The sequence below is a fragment of the Urocitellus parryii genome, chromosome 5 (genome assembly GCF_045843805.1).
Source record: "Urocitellus parryii isolate mUroPar1 chromosome 5, mUroPar1.hap1, whole genome shotgun sequence".
NCBI lineage: Eukaryota > Metazoa > Chordata > Mammalia > Rodentia > Sciuridae > Urocitellus > Urocitellus parryii.
In genome coordinates, this window is record NC_135535.1 from 164,771,590 (window position 1) to 164,799,270 (window position 27,681).

The 27,681-nt window shown below is 45.3% G+C and overlaps 1 protein-coding gene across 3 annotated transcripts in view; it reads right to left on the reverse strand.

The window, feature by feature from the left end:
* Positions 1-4,226: 4,226 nt before the first annotated feature.
* The window catches only part of Polr3a (RNA polymerase III subunit A), a 41,964-nt gene continuing 18,509 nt past the window's right edge, over positions 4,227-27,681 (reverse strand). Inside the window, exons 17-33 of one of the 3 annotated variants that reach the window (XM_077798561.1) lie at positions 27,454-27,565; positions 25,905-26,023; positions 25,063-25,200; positions 22,750-22,920; positions 21,717-21,830; positions 20,737-20,772; positions 19,852-19,920; positions 17,379-17,465; positions 17,218-17,300; positions 16,053-16,223; positions 14,708-14,801; positions 14,455-14,547; positions 12,662-12,826; positions 11,911-12,075; positions 11,525-11,656; positions 10,045-10,177; positions 4,227-7,063 (exon numbers count right to left, since the gene is read on the reverse strand). In XM_077798561.1, the coding sequence (XP_077654687.1) occupies positions 6,915-7,063; positions 10,045-10,177; positions 11,525-11,656; positions 11,911-12,075; positions 12,662-12,826; positions 14,455-14,547; positions 14,708-14,801; positions 16,053-16,223; positions 17,218-17,300; positions 17,379-17,465; positions 19,852-19,920; positions 20,737-20,772; positions 21,717-21,830; positions 22,750-22,920; positions 25,063-25,200; positions 25,905-26,023; positions 27,454-27,565 (2,031 nt within the window). In that variant the 3' untranslated portion in view covers positions 4,227-6,914. The remainder of the gene's footprint in view (positions 7,064-10,044; positions 10,178-11,524; positions 11,657-11,910; positions 12,076-12,661; positions 12,827-14,454; positions 14,548-14,707; positions 14,802-16,052; positions 16,224-17,217; positions 17,301-17,378; positions 17,466-19,851; positions 19,921-20,736; positions 20,773-21,716; positions 21,831-22,749; positions 22,921-25,062; positions 25,201-25,904; positions 26,024-27,453; positions 27,566-27,681) is intronic. The other 2 variants (XM_077798562.1, XM_077798563.1) reach the window with 2 other exon arrangements.

Below are 27,681 nucleotides of genomic sequence, written 5' to 3' on the forward strand. Positions count from 1 at the left end.
GTGAGGTTCGGGTCTTCCCACAAGGGGCTCTCTTTGCCTTTTCTGAGTATGGATTTCCCACTTTCAAATAGACCTTGGATTTTAGGCCAGGTTAACAGGCAACAGAAAATGACTTCTGGCAGGTTGAAGCTCCAAAAGGCACTTGCTGGAAATTTGCTAGGGTAGCAAGTGAAGGAGCTGAATGGCCGACCTCAGGCTGTATGCATTGAGTACTTGAAGCCTGAGGTGTAAAACATGCTGGATTTCCAAAACAGCAGGAAGCATGTTAAAACTTCTCAATTTTATGTTTTATGCTGATGACATGCTGAAATATTTTGGACATGTTGGTTTTAAATAAAAAAGTTGAAATTAATTTCTCCAGTTTACTTATTTTTTCCTTTTTTTTGCATGGTCGCTTTCCTTATGGAATTAAATCTAGTATTAAATTAGTCAATAATTGCTCAACAATAATAGAGAACTACATTACAAATAAACTGGAAGCCAGATGTGATAGTGCACATCTGGAATCCCAGCAGCTTGGGAGGCTGAGGCAGGAGGATCAGAAGTTCAAAGCCAGCCTTGGCAACTTAGCGACATACTGGGCTGGGACTCAGTGGTTAAGCGCCCCTGGGTTTAATCCCTGCTACCAAAAGAAAAAGAAAAATGAAGAAAACAACTTTATGTATCATTCTATGCCCGTGACCCAGCATTGGAGTTCAGATGTAGTAGTTTGGCAGTCATGTTATTTTGGAACGAATGTTTGACAGTCACATTTTCCATCAGTTCAGGACCATTCTGAACTGCCTGATACTGCTAAGGGAATATGATCTAATTTAAATATCATTGTTTATATATATAACTCAGGCATAACATTTTCAAGAAAGGAAAAGGGAAAGTGAAGAAGTCAGGGTCTTAGTTCTGCATTTCTTTTTTTTTTTTGTGGGGGGGTGGGGGGAGAAGTCCCTGGTCTCACCCTACCCCAGCAGTACTCCATCTGAGGAGTTTAGGAGAATATTCTGAACTTTGTTGAGCCCAAATGGGAAAAAGGTCCTGATACACCACAGGCAGAGATACGATCCTCTCCCACTTCCTGTCCCTCCTGTTTCTTTGCTAACAGAGGCCCCTATTTTTAGCGAGGCACATGGCCACCCAGAGTCCAAACATTTTCCAGCCTCCCTCGAGCTGGGTTTGGCTAGGTTCTGGCTGAGGGGACGTAAACAGAAGTGTCAAGTGACTTTGGGGAACTTTCCTTAAAGGGCAGTGCCAGGCCTCTTTCCCTATTTCTTCTGGCTGGAGGGCCTGGAGCTGGAGCAGGCACCTTAGAGAAATGAGGATGGGGCCATACCTAAGGCACTGTGGAGTAGAAGGCTGGGGGCCTAAGGTCCCTTCCTGGCAACTCTGAAACCACTGTCTTGATCACCGAAACGCTCACTTGTTTCATTTTTTTGAAACTGGAGATTAACCACTGAGCTGCATTCCCAGCCTTTTAAATTTTTTTTAATTTTTAAAAATTTATTTATTTTTTTAGTTTTTCAGTTGGACACAATATTCTTCTTTTATTTTATTTTTATGTGGTGCTGAGAATTGAACCCAGGGCCTCACGCATGCTAGGCGAGTCCGCTACCACTTGAGCCACATCCCCAGTGTCTCACTAAGTTGTTTAGGGCCTTACTAAGTTGCTGAGGCTGGTCTTGAACTTGTGATTTTCCTGCCTCAGCCTCCCAAGTGGCTAGGATTTTAGGTGTGTGGCACCATGCTTGGCTCACTTGGGAATTTTTGACAGGAAAGAAAATCTTAGCATCCAGGGCTGTGTCAATCTGCAGTTTTGGTCACCCTGTCCTAACCAATGACAGCAACCTCCCACCTGATTAGCTGGTGCCTCATGCTTTTGAACTCAGGGGCACTCCACCATTGAGCCACATTCCCAACCCTTTTTTGTATTTTATTTAGAGACAGGGTCTTGCTGAGTTGCTTAGCATCTTGCTTTTGCTGAGGCTAGCTTTGAACTCATGATCCTCCTGCCTTGAGCTCCTGAGCCACTGGGACTGCAGGCATGTGCCACTGTGCCTGGCTAGTGCCTCTGCCTTTCTCTTGTTATCCTTGGAAGGAAAGACTCAATTACTGCCAGAGCAGAACACTCCAGTAACTTCCTGAACAAGTGCTGCTCCAATATGACTCAATTTCTTTACCATTAGGTACTGATGTAAACAAAAGAAAACAAAAAACAAAACAAACAAAAAACAAGACCTTCAGAAGCTACAGAGTCAGAAAGGTACAAGAGAATGCAGAGTGAAAAATAAGTCGCCTGCTACCTCTGTCCTTCAGTTACCCAGTTTTTGTCCCCAGAGGCATCCAGCATTCCCAGTTTACTATATTCTCTGTTAATGACTTTAAAATGGTACCCTCTCTTGAATGGAAAAAAGGTCACAGGACATTGTGTTTTATCATAAATCTAACAGTCACACCCAAATTTCCCTATAAAAAATGTCTGGATTATTCTGCTCTTACCCTCATAAGAGCACAATCAATTTTTATGGCCCAAATGAAATTATTTAAGCCCTTGGCCATGTGACTCTGGTTGGTCCCCTTCCCTAGCCCAATGAGAGACTAGTACAACACTTCCTAGATCTACTGACTGAACAGTGGGGCAGATGTCATGTGTAGGGAGGCCAGATTTCCAAGGCTACAAAGAACCCCATCTGGGTAAATTAAGAACAGAGGAACCAGGCTTGGTGGCACACACCTGTAATCCAAGCTAATCCTCAAGGGGCTGAGGCAGGAGGACCACAAGTTTGAGGCTAGCCATGGCAACTTAATGAGACTCCTGTCTCAAAATAAAAACAATTCAGCAGTAGAGCAGCCCTGGATCCAATCCCCAGCACTGCAAAATACCCAAAATGAAAGGGCCAGAGAGTTGGTACTTAGCTGCAAATTAATTTTTTTTTAGTAAAAATAGTAATGGTTACCACAGTTGTGAACACTTACTATGTACTATGTGCAAGGCATTGTACTAAGAGCTTTAGGTGCAGTCACTTTTAAACCACCCTCACAGTAACCCTAGAGCTGGACAACACTAAATGGCATCCCTGTCTCATAAATGAGTAAAGTGAGGCAAAGAGGCAAAGTCATTTGTCCAAAGTCACCAGGTAGAAAATGGCGATGAGGGTGGGGATTTGAAACCTGACACTCTGATGACACTTAGCAAGTTTTCTTGGGCCTAAACATTTACACGTTCATATACTGTAAACAGACTGGAGGGTCTGGGGAGGATGGCAATGTCCTTCCCAGTTATGAGACTTGTGTCCTCTTCTCAGGGCACAGCTTCTGGAATCCACAGATTTCCTCCTAGAGAAGGAGGCCCATCAGAGGACCTGTCAGGAGGGGTTGGAACCGGAGGACCAGCCAGTCACAGCAAGCTTTCCTTTGCTCATGTGCTGTGTGTGACAGGCCCTGGGTGCTGCTGCTTGCCTCAAGAGTGCTGGGCATGCTGGCCAAATTTGGTCCTGACCCTCTTTGCTCCATCCTTTCTGTTGGATTCTTTATAGATGCATAAATATCTGCAGCTGGGCAGGGTGGTACCTGTAAGTCCAAGTCCAGTGACTCGGGAGGCTGAGGTAGGAGTACCCCCAGTTCAACGCCAGTTTTGGAAACCTAGAGACCCTGTCTCAAAAAAAGAAAAATCGAATTGGCCTGTTTACTGCTGCAACCCTAATTCCTAGATGGGTGCCTTAGGTATTGCAGGCCCTAAATCTTCATTGAATGAATGAAAGAACAGTTAAGTCAGGAACCTTTTCCTGGCCAGGGGGCACTTCCAGTGTGGCAGCTTTGGAGACCTTCTTCCACTGTCTCCTGCTGCATTAGCTTCAACACAGGGCTGACTTCATCCCTCACCTTCCTAAATCTCAGAGGCAGGGAGGGTGGGGCACTCATGGTGGTGTTCAAGCACCCAGAGAGATGCGCTTGTGGCAGGGGATATTTCCTATTTCAGGAGCCCGAGCTCATACAAGTCTCAATTGCCCTGTTTCAAAACCCACAAGGATGACACTGCTATAGTTTTACATACAGCAAGGTTCTCCTCTTGCATTTTGGTATAAAAATAAAGAGGTCTGCCAAGAGACAGCAAAAATTCAAGAAAAATAATCATTATACGGTGTCAGGTTCAATCAGACATGAATCAATGTGAATACACATGGATAAATCCTTAAATAGAAACACAGCACCATAATTTAACTGACAGACACAGAAAGACTCCAGAATGTCTCTCCTACCCACGAAGTGCTGACAAAGCAGGGGGCTATAATCAAGTCAAGAGCTATCTTAATCCCCCTGGTCCACAAGATGTAAACGGAAAGGGCCGGGCAGACCTCTATAGTCAGAAAGAGAACTGCTCATGGATGAGTTGAAACAAAATGTTTTCTTATTTCTTCCAAAGAGGTCCAGAGAGTAACATCCAAACCCTTTCCTGAGATCACTATTGAGAATCCTGCTACCATGTCTCCAGTCTGCTGGCAGAAAGCCAATGCCAGGGCAGAAGGATGATCACAAGGGCAAATTTTAACACTGTCACAGAACAGTGGGGAGCAGAGAATGCTGCCGGTGTTGATGCTGTGGTGGTACCAGGAGGGGGCAGTGTCCTCTGGGCATGTGGCTTCTCACTGGGTGACTGCCCCACACCTGGCTGGATCCCAGGGTGATGTGGGTCGATCTGCACCCATAGGTCACTTATGTCTCCCACCAACCTGTCAGCGTACACCGGAGTGCTCCCCCAGTCAGGCCCTGTAGTAATACGTTAGGCTGCAGGACAGCAGGCCTGGCTTTCCCTCCCTGGCCATGCTGTGTCCTCCAGGGCTCTTGGATTGGATCAGGCCTGTGGCTTACTTCCAAGGCAAGTTTTCAAGAAGGCAGTTGCATGTACACGTGGGGTCCCTGTGGCCCTCCCTGGGTTACGTGAGGAGCAGTGCCTCAGTGAGGTGCTGAGTGGAAACCCTGAGTCAGCAACTGTTCACAGCCTTAGTTGTTGTAAAGGGAGGGATGGGGGCGAATATTAAGAAAAAAGGCATTTCCCCCATCATTTGATACCTTGAGAGAAGGTCACAGGTCAGCCTAATGGATGCAGACAAAACATAAGGCCAAGCTACAAATTTTAATGGAATTCTAAAAACAACTCCGGTCAAGAATTGCTAACTTAGGAACCTCATCAGTATGGGAAAGAAATCACGGATTCTACCTTTGATCCAAAAACTAACAGCAACACTGAATCCCTTAGCAGCATTAACTCAGAACTTGGGAAATCAACAAAGGGACATCCAAAGCACTTAAGCACAGTTCTAGAAAATACTGCTTCAATTCTTTTGGTGTCCTCTTTTACCACATCCATCTTTTTAATCACTCAAACAATAACCTCCTGTCCCTTCAGTTTGGGCTGCTGTCTATTGGAGAGCGGAGACAGTTGAACCTGCTGTCACTGCAGCAGCAGACCTTTAGGAGTGACTGGAGCAAGAAAATAGTGTCAAATCCCTGCTTTCTGGTCATCTCACTCCCTGGGCAAAGAAGAGCCAGAACAATGTGACTCATCTGGGCAGGGAAGTGGGGGGACAAGCCCCACAGAACGCTCTTCAGGGGTAGGGGAACTGCAGCCATTGCCACTTATTCCTGGCTCTGAGCCAGTCCGACTGAGCAAATTCAGCACAAAGAACACATTGTCCCCAGGAGCAAACCCCCTCTTAGAAGATGAGCTACTTGCATTTCTTTCCTATGTTGCGTGAAACCTCTTCCAAATCCCTGACAGACCTCCAGCAATGGTGCTGGCACCAGGCAGCAGCCTGAGTAAGCCCAGGACACCAGGCTGGTTTTCTTCTGACAGCCTCAGTGTCTGCTTTCTATTGTCCCAGGAGATTTATACTCTTCAAGGGAACTGTGTTGCCAGCTGGGGCACATCCCCAGCTCCAGCTAATGCTCACCCCCTACGTGGGGCCACCTCCTATCCTGTCTTGGCTGGTGCCTGCCTGTGAGCAAGAGCACTCCTCTCCTACCACTGCCCCTGGGGTACTTTATAGGCCATCGGTTCTGCACCAGCCCTGCACCCTTCAGTTCTGGGATGTGGGACAGACAGGGAGACACCTCAGGAGGGGTGTGGATGTCAGCAGAAGGCAGCGCTGGCAGCCTAGCCAGCTGTGTATCATCTCTGTGGATACTGCCAGGTCCCCACCTCAAGAGGCTCTTAGCTTTATGGAGGCTTCTATAGGACATGGAGAATAGCTTTGGCTTTTGAAACAAGGTAGGGCCCCACTATGGGTCAGAGGTAGAGGAAAACAACAAGATAGACACAGCATTTTAAAGACAACAATTCAGAGGTGCTTGGGTGGGCCTCTCAACAGTCTCCGCTCAGTTACCAATTCTGGATGTTCCTATTTGCTTAATGAGCTTTTCCAGTGTCACTTTAATACTTCCTTGGTTTCTATAGCTTCTTGGTTTCAAAAACAAAACAAAACAAAAACAAAAATTCCAAATCCCTCAAATGGAGCAAATAAATAATAGTAATAATATTTACACGTGTATGCCACATTGAGAGGTTCCAGAATGAACAAGTAGAAGAAACAGGAACGTGCCCTGGCCTGCGTGGGACCTCAGACCTGGCTCACAGTCAGGCGTGAAGACACCTGGGAGCTGGTGGAGGCTATGCAGTGAGGAGGATGGGCAGTGATTCCTGGCTGTGCCTCTTCTTAAGTCCAGGGAGGGAGGGTGGTAGGAGGTGCTGATAACCAACAATCCAGCTCTCAGTGCCCCAGAGCAGTCAGGTATGGGCTGTCCTGTATTAGAGGGTGAGCGGCTCCTGGAGATGTCAGGGCCCCCTCTGACCACTGGCACAGGTCTCTTTAGGCCACCTGCAGACGGCACAAGGAGCTGAGATGTGAGAAGCTCCCCTCTTTCCCAGACTATGTGACAAGAGGGATATGGAATTCATTTGTGTCGAAGATCAGAGGCCTCCTAGGAGGGTTTGGGTCCCTGTCGGCTTTGTGGAGCAGCTTGAAGAGCCCAGTTCCAATGTTCATTGGGATTCCCATGATGATGCACTCGGACACCCCTGGAACCAAGCAGAATTGAGATCAGAAAACTCTCAACACAAAGGTGGGTTTTCAGGAGGAACAGTCTCTTGAATTAGGCACTAGAAAACTAGAATCTGAGTTCTAGCTCCATAGCACATCAATTGGTTGAACTTGGAAAATCACTTTCCTTCTCATCTATAAAAGAGGGATGGCTCTGAAGCAGTGGCCTGGTACTGTGTGCCTGGGAAGGTGGAGGGACTTTTGTACCCTCAGGGAGGGACACTGTCTGCTCAGGGCCCAGCAGACTGTTTGGAAACTAAAATATATTCAGCTAGTTCTCTTCCAGATGAGCCAAGGCATCCTGTAGCCTCTGCCATTGAGAACATAACCTAGACAGCTAGGGTACTGAATAATGCTTGGGAAACTGAGTTTGCCACCCACAGCATCTGTAGCTTAGGTCCTGGAAAGAAGCAAACAACTGGGATGGCAGTGAGCAGATGTCAATGCCCTTGGAAACTGTAGCAGGCAGCTGTCAGTTATGTTCAGAGGAAGGGGCTGGGCGAAGCTTACCAGCTGCCCAAGCCTGGAAGAGAGACCCTTGGAAAGCTCCTGCAGAATTCCACGAGTGAGGGGCGGTGCAGTCTCCGTATAAGCTCTAGTTTGGCTTTTTAGAAAGCAAATTCTGGCTTTGCATCAGGCTTCTAAAGCATGTAAGTGGCTACTCTGCTCCGTGCTTCATGACAACAAGGAACCAGACAAGCAAATAACCAAACAAAAACACATACTGAGGGCTAACCTGGCTTTCAGTGTGCTAAAGGACCAGGAGGAGAGGAAATTTTTCAAAGTGGGGTGGGTGGCTGTGCTGGATTACAAAGGGTTGGGTGGTGGTGGAGAGGCAGCAGGAGGAGGTAGGACAGTCAAGCCCAGCTTCCTGGGGGTCAGGGGTGGGTTGCTGGGTTGCAGTCCATGTCAGCAGACTTGCTCTCCTTTTGCTTACAGCCTTGGCCTCCTGTTCTCCTCTACCTTCCTCTCACCCCACCACATCAATCAGTGTTTCTTTTTTCTTTCCTCTCACCCTTCTTTAACTTGAAGAACTGTGTAATTTCTTTTCCTCTTCCTCTCCAATTTGTGCCTCCCCCCACCTTTATTTGTGATGGGGATCAAACCCAGGGCTTCTTGAACATTAGGCAAATGCTTTACCTCTGAGATATACCCCAGACCCCATGTAGCTTTTAAAAGGAGAAAAGGGTAAAAAATAAGTGAATGTTCTGAATGAAGCCCTACCTAGCCATTCTCTATTTAACAAATCCACACAAGAATAGGAATTGTGACAGGAAATGGCTACCAGGAAGCAGAGCTCTGGCTTGGGCATGGCAATCAGGCTTGCAACCTGCTTGGATCTAACTGGGGGAGAACTTGGGGCAGGTTGCTGAACATTCCAAGCCCAGCCCTGCACCAATGCCCCCCTTGGGCCCACAGAGTCTTCCTGTGGACTAAGGAAGGCTACAGAAAGGCCCAGGACTCAGTGCTGACTCAGGGACAGAGGTGGTCTTAAAAACACTGTTGAGCACTCCCTTGTTCCTAGGCCAGGACACCTGCAGGGACACTTTGTGGTGTGGGGAGCACAAAGCTTAGTGCAGTGCAGGTCGAGCTGGCAAGCAAGTTTGGTTGCCCTCGGTCTCATTGTTAAAGGTGACCTCCCAGGTGGGCTGAGAGGCTCAGCACACTTGGTGCCTGGTACAAGGGCTTCACAATGGAAATGGAACACCAGCTGCTTCCCAAGAAGACAGGACAGTGGGACCACCCCGCTGGTGCTGAGGGGGCCGTGCTATTGCCCTGTTGACACACTGGGTGCAGGATCAACACAGCAGACTACTTCAATAGCTAAAAAAAATTCCAAAACACTTAGGGTTGATCTTTTCTTCCTGGTCATAAAACTACCTGTATCTATAGAGGATAGATAGCCTTCTTAGAGAGGGCGTGGGAGAGAACAGGGTGCTATAGTCAGGCTTTGGAGACAAGAGATTGACTAGTTCTAATTCTGTAATCTCTGCCTTTATTCTTGAAAATAAAAACTCTAGGGATAGAATTGTAGCTCAGTGGTAGAGCACTTGTCTAGCATGTATAAGGAGCTGGGTTTAATTCTCAGAACTGTATATAAATAAAAAAAAATAAAGGTCCATCGACAACTAAAAACAAAACAAAAACAAAACAAAAAAAAACATAAAAAATAAAGGCACTGCCTGCTCAGTGTTTTCAATTCAACCCTTAAGAAGCCCTAACCATGGGCTAACCTGTAAATAGTAAATGCCGCCACCTTCTTTTTGTTTTGATAGTACTGGGGTTGAAACCCAGGGTCTTGTGCATGCTAGGCAAGCACGCTTTATCTTTGACTTACATCCCCTGCCCTTTTAATTTTACTTTGGGACAAGGTCTTGCTAAGTTGCCCAAGCTAGCGTCAAAGATGTGATCCTCACTGGGCATAGTGGTGTATACCTATAATCTCAGTGACTCAGGAGGCTAAAGCAGGAAAATTGCAAGTTTGAGGCCAGCCTCAGAAACTTAGTGAGACCCCAAGCAACTTAATGAGAACCTGTCTCAAAATAAAAAAGCAAAGGGGCTGGGGATGTGGCTCAAGCGGTAGGGCGCTCACCTGGCATGCGTGCGGCCCAGGTTCGATTCTTAGCACCACATAAAAATAAAATAAAGATGTTGTGTCCGCCGAAAACTAAAAAATAAATATTAAAATTCTCTCTCTCTCTCTTTAAAAAAGAAAAATAAAAAATCACCCTGTTTAAAAAAAAAATAAAAAATAAAAATAAAAAAGCAAAAAGGACTGGGGATGCAGCTCAGTGGTAAAGTGTCCCAGAGTTAAATCTCCAGTTCCCCCACCTCCAAAAATAGGGTTCTCTAGCCTCAACCTCCCTTGGCCTCTTGAGTTGCTGGGATCACAGGCTTGAGCTCCTGAGCCTGCCTCAATAAAACCCTTTGATTCTGCTTCTAGAAACACCAAACCTACCGCACACAGAATCCTTCTGTCCAAAGTAGGCAGCGTCAAAGAGATGGTCAGCTGTCTTCTCAAAAGAGGCCAGCATCAGCACACTCTCCTTCATCTTGGCCAGGCCAAACCTGGTGATACCCAGAACTTCACCCTGTATTGTGGATACATTCAGAGGGCTCTCAAGCTACTCACAAAAGCACCAAACCAAAGTACTGTGCATCCCCTCAATAGTTTTGACAAAAATCAGCCCAACAGCTGTTCATGTCCTAACTGCAGGCCCGAGGTTGTCAGTCTAGCCTTACTATCACAGGAGGCAACTGGTCACTGGTGACATGGAGCCTTACACTCCACCTAGATAATGAAGAATTGAGACTCTAACTTAAAAAAAAGGGGGGGGGGTCTTGCTTCTTTATTATGGCCCAAAGAACTAAAAACAGAATGAATTTAAAAGCTTTAAGTAGGAAAAATGTTAATTCCATTTAGTTACTTCCATCAAAGAAATGGGTGTGCCATCATTAAAAAAGAATATTTAGAAATATTATTTAACAATACAGAAAACGTTTCAGTTAAAAGTCAGAATAAAAGCGGTGCACATTGTCTACTTGAACTTATATAGTAAAATCGAACAAAGTAAGACTAGAAAAGAAGACTTAAAACTGATGGTTGCTGGGCCTGGTGGCACACGCCTACAATCCCAGCCGCTAGGGAGACTGAGGCAGGAGCACTGAAAGTTCAAAGCCAGCCTCAGCAACAGTGAGGCAGTTAGAAACTCAGTGAAACCCTGTCTCTAAAAAAAAAACAAAACAAAACAAAATAGGGCTGGGGATGTGGCTTAGTGGTCAAGTGCTCTTGAGTTCAATCCCTGGTACCCCGCCCGCCCCCCAAGAACAAAACAAAACTGATGATCTTTCCTTCATGGTGGCCCTGTTTCTCACTGGGTTTCAGAGGGCCTGCAATACAGACAGGAGTGTTTGGGGAGGTCACAAACTTAATTCCATTTACTGCTGCCCTATAGCACTGCTAGTGGAATACATTTTGTGGGGGAAAAGAAAAAACAAAACAAACCCAACCAACCAACCTTAGCATGCCACTCCCAGTGTTCCACTTCAGATCACCTACACTTATCCTCTGCCTGGAAGTGGCTGTAGAAGTGTGGTGAACAGGCATAATAGAGTGCAAACACCCCAGCTTGCATGGGAATCTCAGGGCTTTGGGCAATGGATAGTTTTGCTTTAAGATAAAACTTAAGACAAAAACTATGCTCTGGCTCTTTTCTACTAACTGGGAGTAGAGACTGCAATTCTCATGTTGGGACTTTACCAGAACACCTGGCCCCATCACCAAGCCTTGGTTTTTGAGTGACAGCTGCATCTTCCTTTCTTTCTAGCATGGTCCTCATAGTAGTATATCTACATGCCTCGCAAGCACCGAAGCTCTGTTCTCCTATGAGTGGGTTTCCAGACGCCCTGGCAGCCCTGCAGCTTCCCCTCCCACAAACCTTGTAGGTCATAAGGTCGCTGAGCAGCATCACGTGCCTCCTGTCGATGCTCATGCCATGGTTAACCATCGTGTACTGGATTTCGTTGATGATGGTTGTGCGGGCAGCCTCAATGCCTAGAGTTTTCTCCACCTAGGGATGGCAAGGGGTGAGTGGAGAAGGCCCCTTCTGGACGCTACTGAATCTTCTGTCTACCCCCTCCTCTGCTCAGAAAATTCAAAGCAAACCCTGCTGTTTCCCAAAAATGGATTGCTGGGTAATTCTTAGTGGTAGGCCCAGAGTAAATTTCGAGGGCCTGGGGAAGTGTGCTGGGAATTGGCTGAGGGCCTATAGGAAGCACAGGGAGATAGCTTGACCCTGAGGAGATGGGGTGGGCTGAGTGGTACCTCATAGGTGTTATTGGAGGTGGTCCGGGTGCCTTTCACACCATGGGTGGCCATGACTGCCCGCAGGTTGTCACCTTCCACGAGAAGCTTGTACTTCTCCTTTCCGCTCTGCTCGTCAATGTGGATGACAGCTCTGGATACCTCTGGGATGCCCTGAACTACCACCTGGATTCAGAGACACAGAGGCTCTAGATCCCACAGCTCCCATGGTCTGGCCAACCTGAGAGCCTCAGAATCCAGGAGGCTGTAAGGGTAAGCTCGTCATGCCCTGGTTTTCTAGATTGTCCCCAGTTCCCAGCAGCTATCATCAGTAACTCTAAACCCAAGAGTGTCTGTGGGCTGTCTGGGGTCAGGTAGAAAAACACAAATTCAGGTGGACTGGGGTTGTGGCTCAGTGGTAGAGCATTTGCCTAGTGTATGTGAGGCACTGGGTTCAATCCTCAGCTCTGCATGTGAATAAATAAATAAAGGTACATCAACAACTAATAAATAAATGTGTATATATATAAAATATATATAAAAATATAAATAAAAATATATATAAAACCATATTCATATATATACCCCAACAAATTCAGAGAACTATGTCCCTTTCCATAATCAGTTTTATGACAGAACAAAAGGAATCTGATGGGCAGGATTGGTGTGGCAATGTTAAGGAGAAAACGGAGCACTGTCCTGTCTGGGGTTCCACCCCTGGGCATTCACACTGGAGCCAACTGTCTCCCCATAAGCAGCGACCTGGCCTCACCTTGGGGAGGTCCTCCTTAAGGAACTGCAGCACATAGTACATGGAGCTCTTGCTGTTCTCTCTAGGGGTGACACACACCACAGCCTCACCGTGAACAGCCACGTCACCAGGCTTCACACGGAGCTTGGAAGTGCAAATGGAATACCGCACCGTCTCAGCGTTCACCTGCAAGGCCCAGGTGTGGGCATTACTAATGGAACTTAAGACCTTCCGTTCTGGTAATTCCACCCCTAGTTCACTACTGCCTCTCAAGAAGCTTTTAGTCATTTTCCTCCATTAACATTTTTTTTTGGTACCAGGGATTGAACTTGGGGGCACTCTACCACTGAGCCACATCCCCAGTCCTATTTTGTTTTATTTAGAGACAGGGTCTCACTGAGTTGCTTAGTGCCTTGCTTTTGCTGAGGCTGGCTCTGAACTCATGATCTTCCTGCCTCAGTCTCCTGAGCTACTGAGATTACAAGCCTGCGCCTCCGTGTATGGCCCCCTTATTACTTTTTAATACCACAGATACACTGCGTATCTGATATGTACATGTGTCTATCTGCTCTACTCAGTTTTTCTTTTTTCTTTTGCAGTGCTGGGGATCGAACCCAGGGCCCTGTGCATGCAAGGCAAGCAGTCTACCAACTGAGCTACATCCCTAGCCCCGCTTTACTCATAAAAAAGAAATCTTTTTCACTTCAAGAACCAATATTTGGGCTGGGGATGTGGCTCAAGCAGTAGCGCGCTCGCCTGCCATGCGTGTGGCCTGGGTTCGATCCTCAGCACCACATACAAAGATGTTGTGTGTGCCGAAAAACTAAAATAAATAAATAAATATTAAAAAGAAAGAAAGAAAGAAAAAAAAAGAACCAATATTGGTTCAGTTCATGACAGCAGTCCCTGTGGGATGCTCTGGGGAGGTTGCAGGTCAGCAGAGGCCAGGAGACTTCAAAGCTTCAGCGGAACCTCCCGTATATCTCCTATCATCACAGTTGTTCCTGTGCTACACTCCTAGAAGTAACTTGGCTTTTCTGGTTCAAGAGACACAAGACAGGCAACAATAGATGAGCAAGAGAAGTCTCTAAATTGGAGACTGAGTGCTAAATTTCATACCTAACTGTCATATGGGCAACACATGAATCTGACTTGACACTGGACTGAAAGAATGTTTTAAATGCTTTACCACTTGAGGGAAAGAGGAAGGTGCCAGGGAGTTACTAAGTTTGCCGTAGGCTCCCTGTCTTCATATATCTCTGAAGAAGGCTGATGATCATTGTATTATTTACATGCAAATGCCAGTATGAGACCTCAGGTTAAACCAGCCATTTAAAGACATCTACCAAAGCAGCCAGGTGCTGTGCTGGGTAATGGAGATAACAGATGAGCAAGGCACACCGGCCCAAGAGTCCTTCTAGACACTGGGAAGACACAGAGACTAGTTATCATAATGCCACATGCTATCCAAAACCAGGAGCCAAAATACACCTTTTCTCCTTATGAGTTGATTAGCTCAAGTATTTGTTACAGTAACAGAAGGCTGACTAACACAGTATGTCATGGTGAACTGGCACTGGGGCCTACACAAAGCCTCAACTAGTTTTCTTTTCATCTTCAGATGGCCATGTCTGTGTCAGGGTCAGCTTAGAAAGACTGAAAATGGGATGGTACAATGGGGGTCTCCAACAATAGAAGCCAAACTGAAGCCCCTGCACTGCCTCCTGTCTTGCATGGCCCTTGCCCTAGTTTGTCAGCACCTGTGTTGGGGCTGACAGCATGACTTCCTCCACGCATTTAATTAGGTGACTCACTTCCAGTCTCAGAAGTCTAATCCGTTCCAGGGAGAGCTTGACAAGGATAAAGCAGTCATCAGGAAGAAACACTTCTTCGATATACTCGGAAATCTGTGGTGTTGAGACAGCAGAACTTTCATCAATCACTCCCCTCCTCCCAGAGCACACACGCCCAGCTCCTTAGGCAGAGCTAGAACAGCATGGCCTGCAGCTGGCGTTCCCTCTCAGTGCTGCCTGGCTCCTTTTCTTGTTATCCAGAGGCATCTCTTACCTCCCCCAAGAGGGTTTTCTCAATCCTGCCCTTCACTAGGCGGGCGTAATCCGCGTCATCATCTTGGTCCAGCTGTGCTGTGATGATGGGAGTGCTGTGAGAAGGAAAAACGATCACTGCACGAGGACTGGGCCTGCCTGAGGAGCACTGCTCTGCTCTATCTGAGTGCTATTCACAGTCTCCTGTGACCATACTTGCCATTTATTGAGCATTTTCTGGGTGTCAGACATGCTACAAAAGCTGAATGAACTCTCATTTGGGTTTACTATTTTTGGAGTACCTCAGGCAACCCACTTCATCAGTGAATGACAACACTTTAAGAAAAATTTTCCAGACAGAGAGAGCCCTGCCCCTTCCTCTTTGGTCCTGAGAAGTGGTCATTTCAGTTCTTCTGTGAGTACATTGACCCTTCAGGTACTTCATTTTCCTCCATCCCTCTCCAGGACCACCTCCTGCTTCTCTGACTGCTGACTATCAGTTCCTGTCCTCACTGTTTTCCATGGTGTTCTCCTGAACACACAATCCTAGGACTAATCTGACCAGCCGCAAGGGGCAGGTAGAGCTCTTACCACCCTGGACATCCATGATCACTGTTCTAGAACCAGGAACAGCTATTTTTCACTTATTGCTATTGCTGTTTTGTTAGATTTAGATTATAGATGAAATTGTGATTTTGGTCATCGAATGCAATGTAATGTATTTCAATTTCTTCTAGTTTCAGACTACCTATGATTCCATCGTAAAATCATGAGGGGCATCTCAGAATATGGCATCAGCTTTATTTAGGCAGTGAATGGCATCAAAGGGATGAAATCTCCAATTTGTCTGGTAATTTTTTATCATTTTCTCTTTCTTGTGACTTATGGCTATTTAAAAAAAATACAAAACTGCTTCCACTTGACTGCATCCAGGATTTTTTTTTTTTTTTTTAATTACTGGGGATTGAAACCAGGGGCATTCTAGCACTGAACTAAATTCCCAGCCCTTTTTAATTTTTTGATAGCTTTGCTAAAGTTGCCCAGGCAGTTCTTGAATTAGCAATCCACCTGCCTCAGCCCCCCAAGCAGCTGGGAACAAAGTTGTGTGCTATTGCATCTGGAGTGACTTTTTAAAACACCAGAATAAGGGGCTGGCGACATAGCTCAGTTGGCGGCATGCTTGCCTTGCATGCACAAGGCCCTAGGTTCAATCCCCACCACCACACACACCAAAAAATCACACCAAAATACAATCAACACAGAAAACATGCTACAGAGTGTGAGACACTGTCTCATTAGAGCATCATAGGTATGCGTGGGACACAAGGATCACTGTTCCTCAAGACACAGGGCAGGGAGCCGGGTACCTGATGGCCTTGGAAGCGTTGATGATCTCTTTGATGCGGGGCACGCCCAGAGTGATGTTCATGGAGGCCACACCTGCAAAGTGGAAAGTCTTCAGGGTCATCTGGGTGCCTGGCTCACCAATGCTCTGGGCACAGAGTGCACCCACTGCAGAGCCTGGCTCCATCTGTGCCCTAGAAGGAAAAGGTATGAATGAAAACATAATGTAATAAAGAGAAGTCCAGCAAAAGTACTAGGTAAAGGCTTCTAGTTATTGCTTGGTGTGTGTGTGTGTGTTTGTGTGTGGGGGGGAGTACTGGGGTTTGAACCCAGGCCCCTTAACCACTGAGCCACATCCCCAGCCTTTTTAAAAGATATTTTAGAGACAAGGTCTTGCTGAGTTGTTTAGGACCTCGCCAAGATGCTGAGGCTGGCTTTGATCTCCTGCCCCAGCCTCCAGAGTTGATGGAATTACAGGCCTGAGCCACCATGCCCATAGTTATTGCTTTTCAAGAAAACAAAGATGCCACTGAGGTGAGAGAGGAACTGGTAAAGGGCCAGGCTGTTTGTGACAGAGGAGAAACCCAGCACAGACCAGAAACAGCAATGAAATTCTTTTGGTGCTCAGCATGGGATGAACGGGTCCAACATCCACTGCTTAGAGAAGATCTCAGTGGTCTCCTCTGTAAAGAGGGCACACCCCTGTAATCCCAGTGGCTTGGGAGGCTGAGACAGAAGGATCATGAGTTCAAAGCCATTTGAAGCCAGTTTCAGCAAAAGAGAGGCGCTAAGCAACTCACTGAGACCCTGTCTCTAAATAAAATATAAAATGGAGCTGGGGACGTGGCTCAGTAAGTGGTGGAGTGCCCCTGAGTTCAATCCCCAGAGCCAAAAAAAAAAAGGCTAACTGAGGGCACTGACAGTGGACAGAGCAGCTAGCACATGCCATATCTCTTGGAGTTTATCCATGGGGAGAAGACACTTGGGAAATTTCTTTGTAATTACTTTCAGGTCAGAGAGTTTCCAGCCTAGTGACTCCCTGGAATTCCTAGATCATAGGTGACAAATCTGCTCTAACCCTGGTAGGAAGGAAGTGGTGTTGGTACAGGATTTTGTGCCCATGGGGAACATAAGGGACAAAAGAGATGTCAGTGGATGCCTGCGGCCTAAGACAATTAGCCTCCCTACCTCATATACTTGTCCCTACAGGTCTCCAGAAACTTTTCTATCTGGGTGGGGGTGATCCGGTCCAACTGGTATAGTACACGGGGCTGGAAGAATAAAAACCACAGTTACGGTCAGCGCACCTGCAAAAATCTGTGCCGTAACTTGTCAGGGAAGGCCATTACCTCTGTTGTGCCGTTATCATTGATGCCATATTTATCTCTGGTTTTCTTGATCCTCTCAGAAACCCCTTTAATGAATTTTTTTATTTCCTGAAAAATTATACAGCAAACATCAGTTGTATGTTTCTCAATAATCTGGAGATTACTCATTTCATAAACTTCACATATGAATTACCCTGTTTTAGCAGTAGCTAGATATATGGTATAAAGGCTACAGTATGGATTCTGGTTGGTTCTACTGCAAAGTGTTTTCCCAAGGATCACCCCATGCCATCGACACCCTGGACACACTCCACCTTAACTTAGGTCTCTTTACTTCAACTGCCATCTGTGGCCTTTGGCTCACTCACACGGCATGTGGGAGCTCACACTTGCACTCTTCCAGAATCCTACAGGGTCTACATCCACACCCTCAGAACAGGCATAACTGTACTGTTTATAGCTTTCTTTTCTACACTCTTGGTTCTTGAGAGTTTCTTCTGAAGCTCCGATGATCAATTTAAATACCACCAGCTAAAGCACAGTTTTGTAGGCAGCACGTGCATTTCAAACACACGCCAACAGGCTCACCTTCATTTCACACAAAACTGTTGCCAATCCCCACTTCTCTCTCCCTCTGACCCTCACTTTCACATCACAACCGTGCTGCTTGCCCCCAGTCCCATGCTCCTTTCCCACTCACAATCAGAACTCCACAAGAACCCCTGGGAGCGGCTCTCGGCCAGACATGACACCCAAGTGCTGTCTGCGCTGCTCTGCACCAGCACTCAAGGCCTCAGGATGACAACACAGGGCAAGGAGGAAGATGAAGAGTTCCTCATGGCGGGTGGCTAACAGAGCAGGGCTGGAGACCACAGACCTCACTCTCTGTTTTTTTTTTTTTTTTTTTTAGCAATTACTCAAAGGGGAAAACCTATCTGTTTCGTTTGTTTGTTTGTTTGTTTATCTATCTATCCATTTATTTATTTATTTTTGCGGTACTGGGGATGGAACCCAGGGCCTCATGTATGCGAGGCAATCCCTGTAGCACTGAGCAATATCTCCAGCTCACCTATCTGTTTACTGATTCCCAGTCCATTATTTCTCCTAAAAACCAAGGTGGCCAGCATTTCTCTTGGATCACCAGAGGAGCAGTTAGCATCCCGTTCACTGTGGGCCACCAAGTTTAGGGGACCAGCTCTTAGAGCATTTCCAGGCTGAGCAGAAGGCACACATCATGCATTAGCAATAATCCTTTAGGTCATTAAGTCTCAGCCCTGACAGCTGGCAATGGCTATCCTGTTTTGATTTAGGGATGTTCATCCATAACTACAAAAAAAAAAAAAAAAAAAAAAAAAGAATAGAAAAAAGCTACATGAGGTCTTATTTCTTGACCTTGGGGAGAAGGCCAGCCCTCCCTGCCCAAAGTCTATTCAGTCTACCTGATATGTTAAGACTGAAACAAATGTTTTCAAGCACACTGAATCAGAAGCCTGCTTTTGCAAAAATAAAGTCTTATAAAGCACCTATAGAGAATTTTCTATTTCTTAGCCCCACTCTATCTTAACACTGTAATGATAAACTTCTTTAGCTTTCCATGGACTACCTACTAATCTGTAGGTACTTTTCTGAAAGTAGAACACTAGAATCTACTTTATGTTCTTTTTCCTTTTGAGACAGGGTCTTTCTATATTGCCTAACCCAGTTTGGATCATCTGAGCTCCACAAGTGATCCTCCTGCCTCAGTCTCCTAGAAGCTGGAATTACAGGCACACTCCATTGTGCCTGGCTGTGTTCTTACATTTAAACAAATTTGCATCTGTGTCCATTGGTCCATGGTTTACATGCCTTTTCTAACCAGCTAACCAGCTGCTGCCAGGCCTGCAAGACCTGCCTGTGAGGCAGCATGGCCTTAGCCCATCCCCCAGAGCAGGGGGCACTCAGGGCAGAATGAGGTGAGATGCTTTCTCCAAGGTATGCTATCTGGGTGGAGGTTTCTGTGATGTTGCTTTTGCTCACTGTAAGAAAATCAGTCTGTCTTCTGGGAATCCAGGTGGCCAAGGGAGTGCACCAGGGCTGTCCCTTTCCTATGGTCACAGCTTTTTTGTGACTGCCTGAACTGACCAACTCCCGTTCTTTCCATTGGGAATGTGAGGAGACATGTGGAGGGTGACCTGGCAGCTCTGCCATCCTTCTATGCAGACAAAACCTTTACTGAAGAAAGGACTCTTACTAACTAGCAAGAGTTTGGAAATCCAAGAGGCTGTTTTAAAAGTGAAATGCTTTAGACTCACTCATTAATCAGGAGCCTGAGACCACACTGTCAGATAGTTTCAGTTACTATCTGGGAGGAGGGGGGCAGAATAGCTTTTCCTGGTGGGGCACTGCCAACCATGGCAATATTCAAGATATTTTACGGCTAAACTGAATTTTCCCTTGATACAATTCAGTGGACAGAGCCTCCTTTATATTAGTAATCTTCACCCCTGCCACTTGCCTGGCAGTTACTGAGCCCTACTGCTCCAAATGTGGCCACTCCATCACTGAGAGTGAAAGGCTGCTTCACCTGTTGTAGGGAAACAGGAGCCAGAACCAAGGCCACACAGACTCAGGGGTTTTCAGTGGTGAGGAGCTTTGTACACATAAGGAGTGAAAGAGCACATGCAAGAAAGCACCACCCAGCAGGCACCAGAATGACATCGTTCAGCCACCACCCAGGGGGATGTGCTCCAGTGGCTCTGCTGAACCAAAGGATTTCCCATACACAGGGGTTAGGGCAGGTAATCGGGAAGTTAGTTTTTTTTTTTTTTTAAAGGACAAACGCTTGGTGGGAATGAAAACCGAAAGAAGCTACCAAGAACCCAGCTGAATCAACCTGAGCATGCTAGAGGGAGTCACAACATGGCAACTGGCAGGCAATTAATCACAGACTAAACAGTTGTTAGCTCTTACACTCCCTGCACAGAGTGCGGTGAACGCAGGGCCGATGCCACTGGAGCAGCTCTGCCGCCTCAGCTCTGGCATGGGCTGGGCTGGAGAATATTTCACGACTCAGGCAAATCTGTTCCGGTCAAAGGATTTTAGACCCTCAGCAAATCTCAGTTCATCAGACTGAGAGCTACTGGCAGGCAAGGACATGTTTAGTCATGTTTGTACCCCCAGATCTGCAGTGTAGCTGATATTCGGTACAGACTAAACCAGTGCTGTCTAAATAGACAAATACTGCTGGTCAGAAGGTCACCTGGTCAAAGGCAAGAAAGAAACAGGTCCAGGAGAAGCCCATGTTTGCCAGAACTGGGACTCAAATATGTTCTCTCCGATGATGGCAAAGAGCCAGATTTAACCTGTTATGCTCAGCATTCACACCGTGCTAGCAAGTTACCTCCTTATATGTCTCATAGCCTGTCTCAGTAAAGGTCTTCAAGGGTAAAAAGAAAAATAAACAGGTAAACATAAGCATGAAGAAAAATCAAGTTACAATTCTAATTTAAAAAAAAAAAAAAGGAAAAGAAAGAAAGAAAGAAGCAAATATCTGGAGGAAAAAAACCAAAACAAAGACGCCCAGTTATGCATTGGATGTTAAATACAAGAAAACCTGGAAGAGGCACTTTTTAGCCTGGAGTCCACTGGAGGAGGGAAGAAGTGCAGCACTCCCTTTACAAAGTATTTTTCTATGAGCTTTGCTTTCCATTTGACTTTTGATATACTGAAAGAGATACACTCTTCCTTAGCCTGCTGATCCTGTGCTGTTGGAACTAGAATCAGCACACAAAGACTGATTTTACTGATTTCTCTATCCTTTGCTTTTGATTCTAACCACGATTATAAATATGAAGGAACTGCTGGAGCAGGTCAGTGTAACTAAAAACCAACCGACTCACACAGAAGACCCTAGGAGGGTGTCCAGGTACCAGCTCTGGGAAGAATGAGGAAGGCCAGCTCACTGGATTTCTAATCCGTATTAGTATGAGAAAGAACAATTTAAAGGACATGACAGGAAGAGAACTCTGCTATCACTAAGGATGACTGGGATTCAGATGCCTGGGGAAAGGAATGGTCCATAGGAGAAGAAGGTGGGCAGTATGGTAGGCTGGTGGCAGAGACAGGGCTCAGAATCAGTTCTCTGATGTATTTTTCTTCTAATGGTAAACTGTTTTTGTGAAAGATAAGAGATAAATTCTTCATGCTGGCTAGTGATAAATTCTTCATGCTGGCTAGGCCATTTTTGAGCATCTTAGTAAAAGAACAATCACCTTAGAAAACAAATAAAAACACTAGCTTACGCAATTCACTGGCCAGCACGTGGCAAGACTTCTTGATGCCAGCAAGCTGGGTATGATGGCAGCACAGGGCATAGCCTACCTGCAGGAAGCTCTCCTGGCAGCAGAGGAACTCACTCTTCTTCATGATGGACTCCATGGTCAGGGTCAGTTCGTTTTTGCTGAGCGCAGGCTCACTCTGACATGGGAAGACTGCCTAAATATCAGAATGAGATGGCATTATGTTGCAGGAGTGAGGAGCGGGGCAATATTATGTAAAGGAATTTAGAAGATAAAGTAACTTTATCCAAAGTGAGCTTTTTGCATTTGTCATTTTTCTTCTGAAACAAATAGTGGACTCTACCTTTCATAAGAAGGTGAGAACCAGATAAATACGTACTCTGTCTTACACAAAGACTTTCACACTATTTAGGAATGTTGTTCTATTACTTCCCAACCTTCAACATAGCCCATATTTGCGTTAAAATGGATATTGGTCTTAAAAACAAAAAACAAACACCAAACATTTCAAGAGTAAAAATACTCTAACATTGCCAAGCCCATGGGATTTACCCAAGTTTTAAATGGCTGCATATTATTCTACTGTGTGGGTAGCTAGAGCACTGTGTACTTGTCTTATCCTCTACTGATGGCTCGCCTGTCCTGTAAAGCACCTAGAAAAGACATTCTTGGCACATTTAGGCTGTTTCTTTAAGGGCAAATTTCTATAAGTGGGTCAAAAAGCACAAGTATTCAAATTCAGATCAATATTGTCTCGCTATCTTCCCAAGAAGCTGGTTTGGAATTCTACCTCAGCTATGTATGTGAAATGAGCCTGCTTTCCCATGGCCTTGACTTATAAAACTGGTTTCTATATGCTCTCCTAGACAGAGAGAAACCAAAGCCTCTTCTATTGGCACTTGAGTACTACCAATAGTAGATATTTAAATGAAAACATATATTTTTTTTAATACTGAAAAATTAGGTAGTGTAACTCAAAAAGAAAAGACTAATATAGTGCTTAGGGAGACATGACTAAAGCATGAATTACGGTATTCTAAATGGTACCTATATTCTTAGGAAAAAAAAAAATCCTCAGAAACATTCTAGCCCCCCCAAATAATGCTAAGTCTTACTTTGATGTTGTCCAGGACCCTTTTAAACTCTAAAGGTTCATCTTTCCCCTCCATAGCTGCAGGATCTAAGCCGTCTCCCCCATAAATGAACTGGATGATATCACCGGTGGAGCTTCGGACTGTCAAATCATACTGGGAGCAAAGATCTTCAAGGGATTTGACAAGCCTTCTCTGAAGGAAAAAGAAGGAAGTGCTCAGCTGCTCGGAGACCAGTCACTTGTGCAGAGGATGAGAGCTGCAACTCCAAGTTTCAAGGTCATAAGCCCCTTATTTTTTTTTTACTTTTTTTTTTTTTAGTGCAGGAAACTGAACCCAGGGCCTTGTACATGCTGGCAAGACACTGCCACTGAACCCCATGCCCAGTTCATGACCATGAGTACTTTAGTCCCATAAAAACACCAATATTAGAAATCCCCTGAAGCTTCCTTTTACTCCAAGAACAAGACCAAGAGAGTCTCACTGGCCTGTGTGGTGATTCAGAACACTCCAACCTCCAGCCACTCTGTATTTTAGAAAACCTGAGATTAAACTGCATTACCCCCAAAGAACTCTGAGAAAGCTGTTTTGCCTTTCCCCTCCTTCTCCTTAAGGTATAAATCAGTGCAATGGTTTTTCATTTTTAAACAACATTAAGCCAGGACCCCTGCAGACTTCAATATGAATTACAGAGGACCAGGCTCAGGCCCTCTTCTGGGTCGGAGGGGAAAGAGAAGAGAACAGGGACAGCATTGTGTCTGACCCAGCAGGCAGCAACCATTTCTCAAATCTGCTTAGAGAGAACCTTCCACCAGCAGAATACTCTAGATAGCAGTGTAATGGTGGCTCTGTGAATCAGAAAAAGAAATTCTCCTCCAGGCAACTTGAAAAACAAAATTTCATTGTGCCAGAACTAATTTCTTCTAGATTAACACACTGCTCTGGGAAAGTCACACTGTCTACTTTAAAAAGGTAAAGACAAAAAACAGTCAAAACATGCCATGGGAAGAGTGGAAAAGCATTTCACAGCCTGCTGGGTTTTTGACAGGAGCACACTCCCCAACTGAAGGACAGCTTCCCAGTAGAAGATGAATGAGAGTACCAGATAATGACAAACAGGTACAGAGAGGCTGTGGAAATCTCTAGTTTATTGGTCATGGTCTCCCAGCTTGTGAGAGCCACATCCCCAGACCTTTTTTAATGTTTTGAGACAGGGTCCAGCTAAGTTACTTAGGGCCTTGCTAAATTGTTGAGGTTGGTTTTGAACTTGTGATCCTTCTGCCTAAGCCTCCCAAATTGCTGAGATTACAGGTGTGTGCCAGCACTCTAAGCTTGGAGTGTTGCCTTTTGCTGGTATTATGTTCTAAGTAGTTAAATATATTCAAAATTCTGGGCGTGCTGAGGCTGTAGCTCAGCAGTAGAGTGCTTGCCAAGTACATCCAGGCTCTGAATTTGATCCCCAGCACTGCAAAAAACATTTTTTTCCCCCAACAAATATAGTTAAGTTATGGAGTAGAGAACAAAAATGATCACAGGACACTGAAAATAAATCCACTGCTGTGGTCTTCTGGAAGAATACAGACGAGATGAACTTTCACTCTTTAGCCATTTTAGAGTATGTTTGTGGCAAAGTTTGAGAAGCCAAGCACAGATATTTTCTTAGTTTTACCCTGTAGCCCAGAGCTGTACATCACTGAATAAGCAGTTAAGTATCTAAGACCTCTGGTGGGTTCTGGAATAGGTACTGGGGCCAATTAACCTGATATTAATAATGACATGCCTGTAATCCCATCAGCTTGGGAAGCTGAGGTAGGAGGATCATAACCTGGAGGTCAGTTTGGCAACTTGGTGAAAAAAAAAAAAACCAACAACTTGGTGGGAAAAAAAAAAAAAAGTCTGGTGGGCTGGAGGTATAGCTTAGTGGTGGAGCACCCATGGGTTCAATCCCTAGCACTGCTACAAAACAAAACAAAAAGATGAAATGATATACATAATTGCAAAGTGGAAAAATCCTCTGTGTGGGAGGCATGTATTCCCACCTTCACATGCTAGGAAACAGTCTTGGAAGGTTGAATAAGAGTGTCCTGGAAAACACTCATAGCAGGTCCCCCTCTAGTGGAGCTTTGGAACGTGCCTGGTCTTGATTCCCCAAGGTATACATGATAATTTGGAATGTACCACCTTTTCTTTGTTCTTTATTTCCAGAGCACCTACATTTCTAAAATTTTCCCTTTAATACTAAAACTGGATACAGTATAGCTCATGTGCAAAGCATATCCACACTCAGCAGGGCCTTGTCCTGTTCTGTTGCTAATGGCCTACCTTTCTTCAAGTTACCTGCATGTATCCTGTTTCAGCTGTCTTTACAGCTGTGTCGACTAGACCTTCCCGACCGGCCATTGTGTGGAAGAAAAACTCGGTTGGTGTTAAACCAGAATAAAAGCTATTAGCCACAAAGCCTTTGGCAGCTGGGAGCTAAAGAGAGGTAGAAAAAAAGAAAAATCAAACGAAATAAAGTTCAAGGGTCACAATTCTAAAATCCATTCAAATCAGAAAATGCTCCACCTTTAGACTAAAACTACTTAGCCAATGCACTTCATGAACTGGCAGGCTTCATATGCCCTTGCCTAAAAGAGAAATAATTTGGGCAGACCATCCTTACTAGATACGAGGAGGGTGAGGTCCCAGATGGGGCTGGCACAGGTGCTAGTAGCAGGCAAGAAGTTCAGGAAAAGGAGGCCTTGGCTTGGGCTGTTATCTGCCTGCTTTCAAGTAGCAGCCCAAGCAGTTGAGAACCTTGAGACATCCTTCCTGTGGGCTAGACCTGCCCACCTCCAAAACATAACCACATGTTGCTCATGTTTATGAAGTTTCATTTTGGGACACTGAAAATATTCTGCTTGTTTAAGAAGTTTCATTTTGGGATGCTGAAAATATTCCAAAAGTACACTATGACTATAGGTATGACTTGTGAATATACTAACAGTTGGTGAACTGCACAATTTAGTGACAAATTTTATAATACATGAGGTATGTGTGAATATAATGGCAAAAATATATATACCTATACAAAACATGGCACAGAATGGCTAACAGACTTTTATATGAATAGGTCTGTGTTCCTCAGACAATCTAGATGAACAGGACTCGAAAGTTCTACTCGATCCACTAAGGCTTACCTTTGAGTGTTTTTCAAAGTGAGGCAAGGACCTGTTTTCAAAGCCATCTGGCACTCGGGAGCCACTGATAGCTTGCTGTCCCACACAGGCAATCATCTGTGATATGTTAATGAAGGAACCTGGGGAACCAGGTCAGAAATATCCATCACTTACTGAAATATGGCTAACTGAAGAGTGGGGAGCTTAGTGGGGTAAGACAGGAACATGACTCAGCATGCAGGCCCTTATCCTCAATAAGCCAGAGCCGCCGGGGTAGTAAAGGACAGAACTACATTAAGACAAGTTGGGGCTCTCAGTCAGGAGATTGGAGGGTGAGAGGACTCAAGTGCATGCCTGGGTTGGAGAGAAGGCTGGGGAGACGAGTCTTTAAGAAGGAAGCAGCCATGGAGTTGGACTTTTGAGGACATATGGTTTGGACACAAAAGAGAATGGGGAAGAAGAATTCCAAAGTGAATGGAAGAGTGAGAGGCAAAGATGGAGGAATGGGAAAGCATCGGGTATATACAAGAAGCATAAAGAAAGAGAACAATGGGATAACAGGAAGCAAAGTAAAAGAGAAATGAAATTAGATTTTAGTTGGGTTAAAAAGCAAACAAACAATAACAACAACAAAAAAAACAGAAACAGCAGCCTGGAGGCTCCGAGTTTGAATGCAGTGCCATGAAACCTAATGTTTTAAGGGCCTGGGTAACTATGAAATTAAAGAGTTTTGTTACATCATTAAAAAATTCCTAGCTGGTGGGGGGGGGGGCTGGGGTTATGGCTCAGTCAGTGGTATAGTGCTTGCCTAACATGTGTGAGGCCCTGGGTTTGATCCTCATCACCACTATGTCCAACTACAAAAAAAAAAAAAAAAAAAAAAAAAAAAATCCTAGCTCTCTAGTGAGGAGTTAGCAGCTTAGTGGGGTGAGACAGGAACATGACTCAGCATGCAGGCCCTTTATTTTTTTTTTTATTTTTATTTTTTTTAAAGAGAGAGTGAGAGGGGGAGAGAGAGAGAGAGAGAGAGAGAATTTTTTTAATATTTATTTTTTAGTTCTCGGCGGACACAACATCTTTGTTTGTATGTGGTGCTGAGGATCGAACCCGGGCCGCACGCATGCCAGGCGAGCGCGCTACCGCTGAGCCACATCTCCAGCCCCCATGCAGGCCCTTTAAAGATCAAGTTTCCTCAAAGTTTTTCTTCATACCCAGAAATCTACCCACATTACCATCCAGTTCCTCCAAAAGAGTTAAACTTCCTAAAATTCATAGAATTAAGGAGCTATCTGTGATCTAAAATGTAGGCCCTTAAAGAAATGAAGAACCCGGGCTGGGGTTGTGGCTCAGTGGCAGAGCACTTGCCTCGCACATGTGAGGCACTGGGTTCGATCCTCAGCACCACATAAAAATAAATAAACAAAATAAAGAGATATATACATTTAAAGAAAGAAATGAAGAATCCATTTGAAGCTACAAATACTGATGTTATATTTTCCAGAACCAAGTCAGCCACCTGCATGGAGAACACACTGGTAGTAGGTTAGGCTCTGAGGAGGGACCTGCGTACCTTTGGAGCCACACAGTGCCATGGTGAGGGGACTGTTGCTCTTGTCCAGCTCCCGGAGGCAGGCACTTCCAGCATGGTCACGGATCACAGACAGCTCCTTCAGGATCAGTGCCTGGTGGGAGAAAAGCAGATTTATGGGGGGTTGTGTCTATTGGCTTTGTGGATTATACATATTCTTTGTGATATTTAAAGAAATTTGGGAATATTTAGGCAAGATGTCAGATGGCC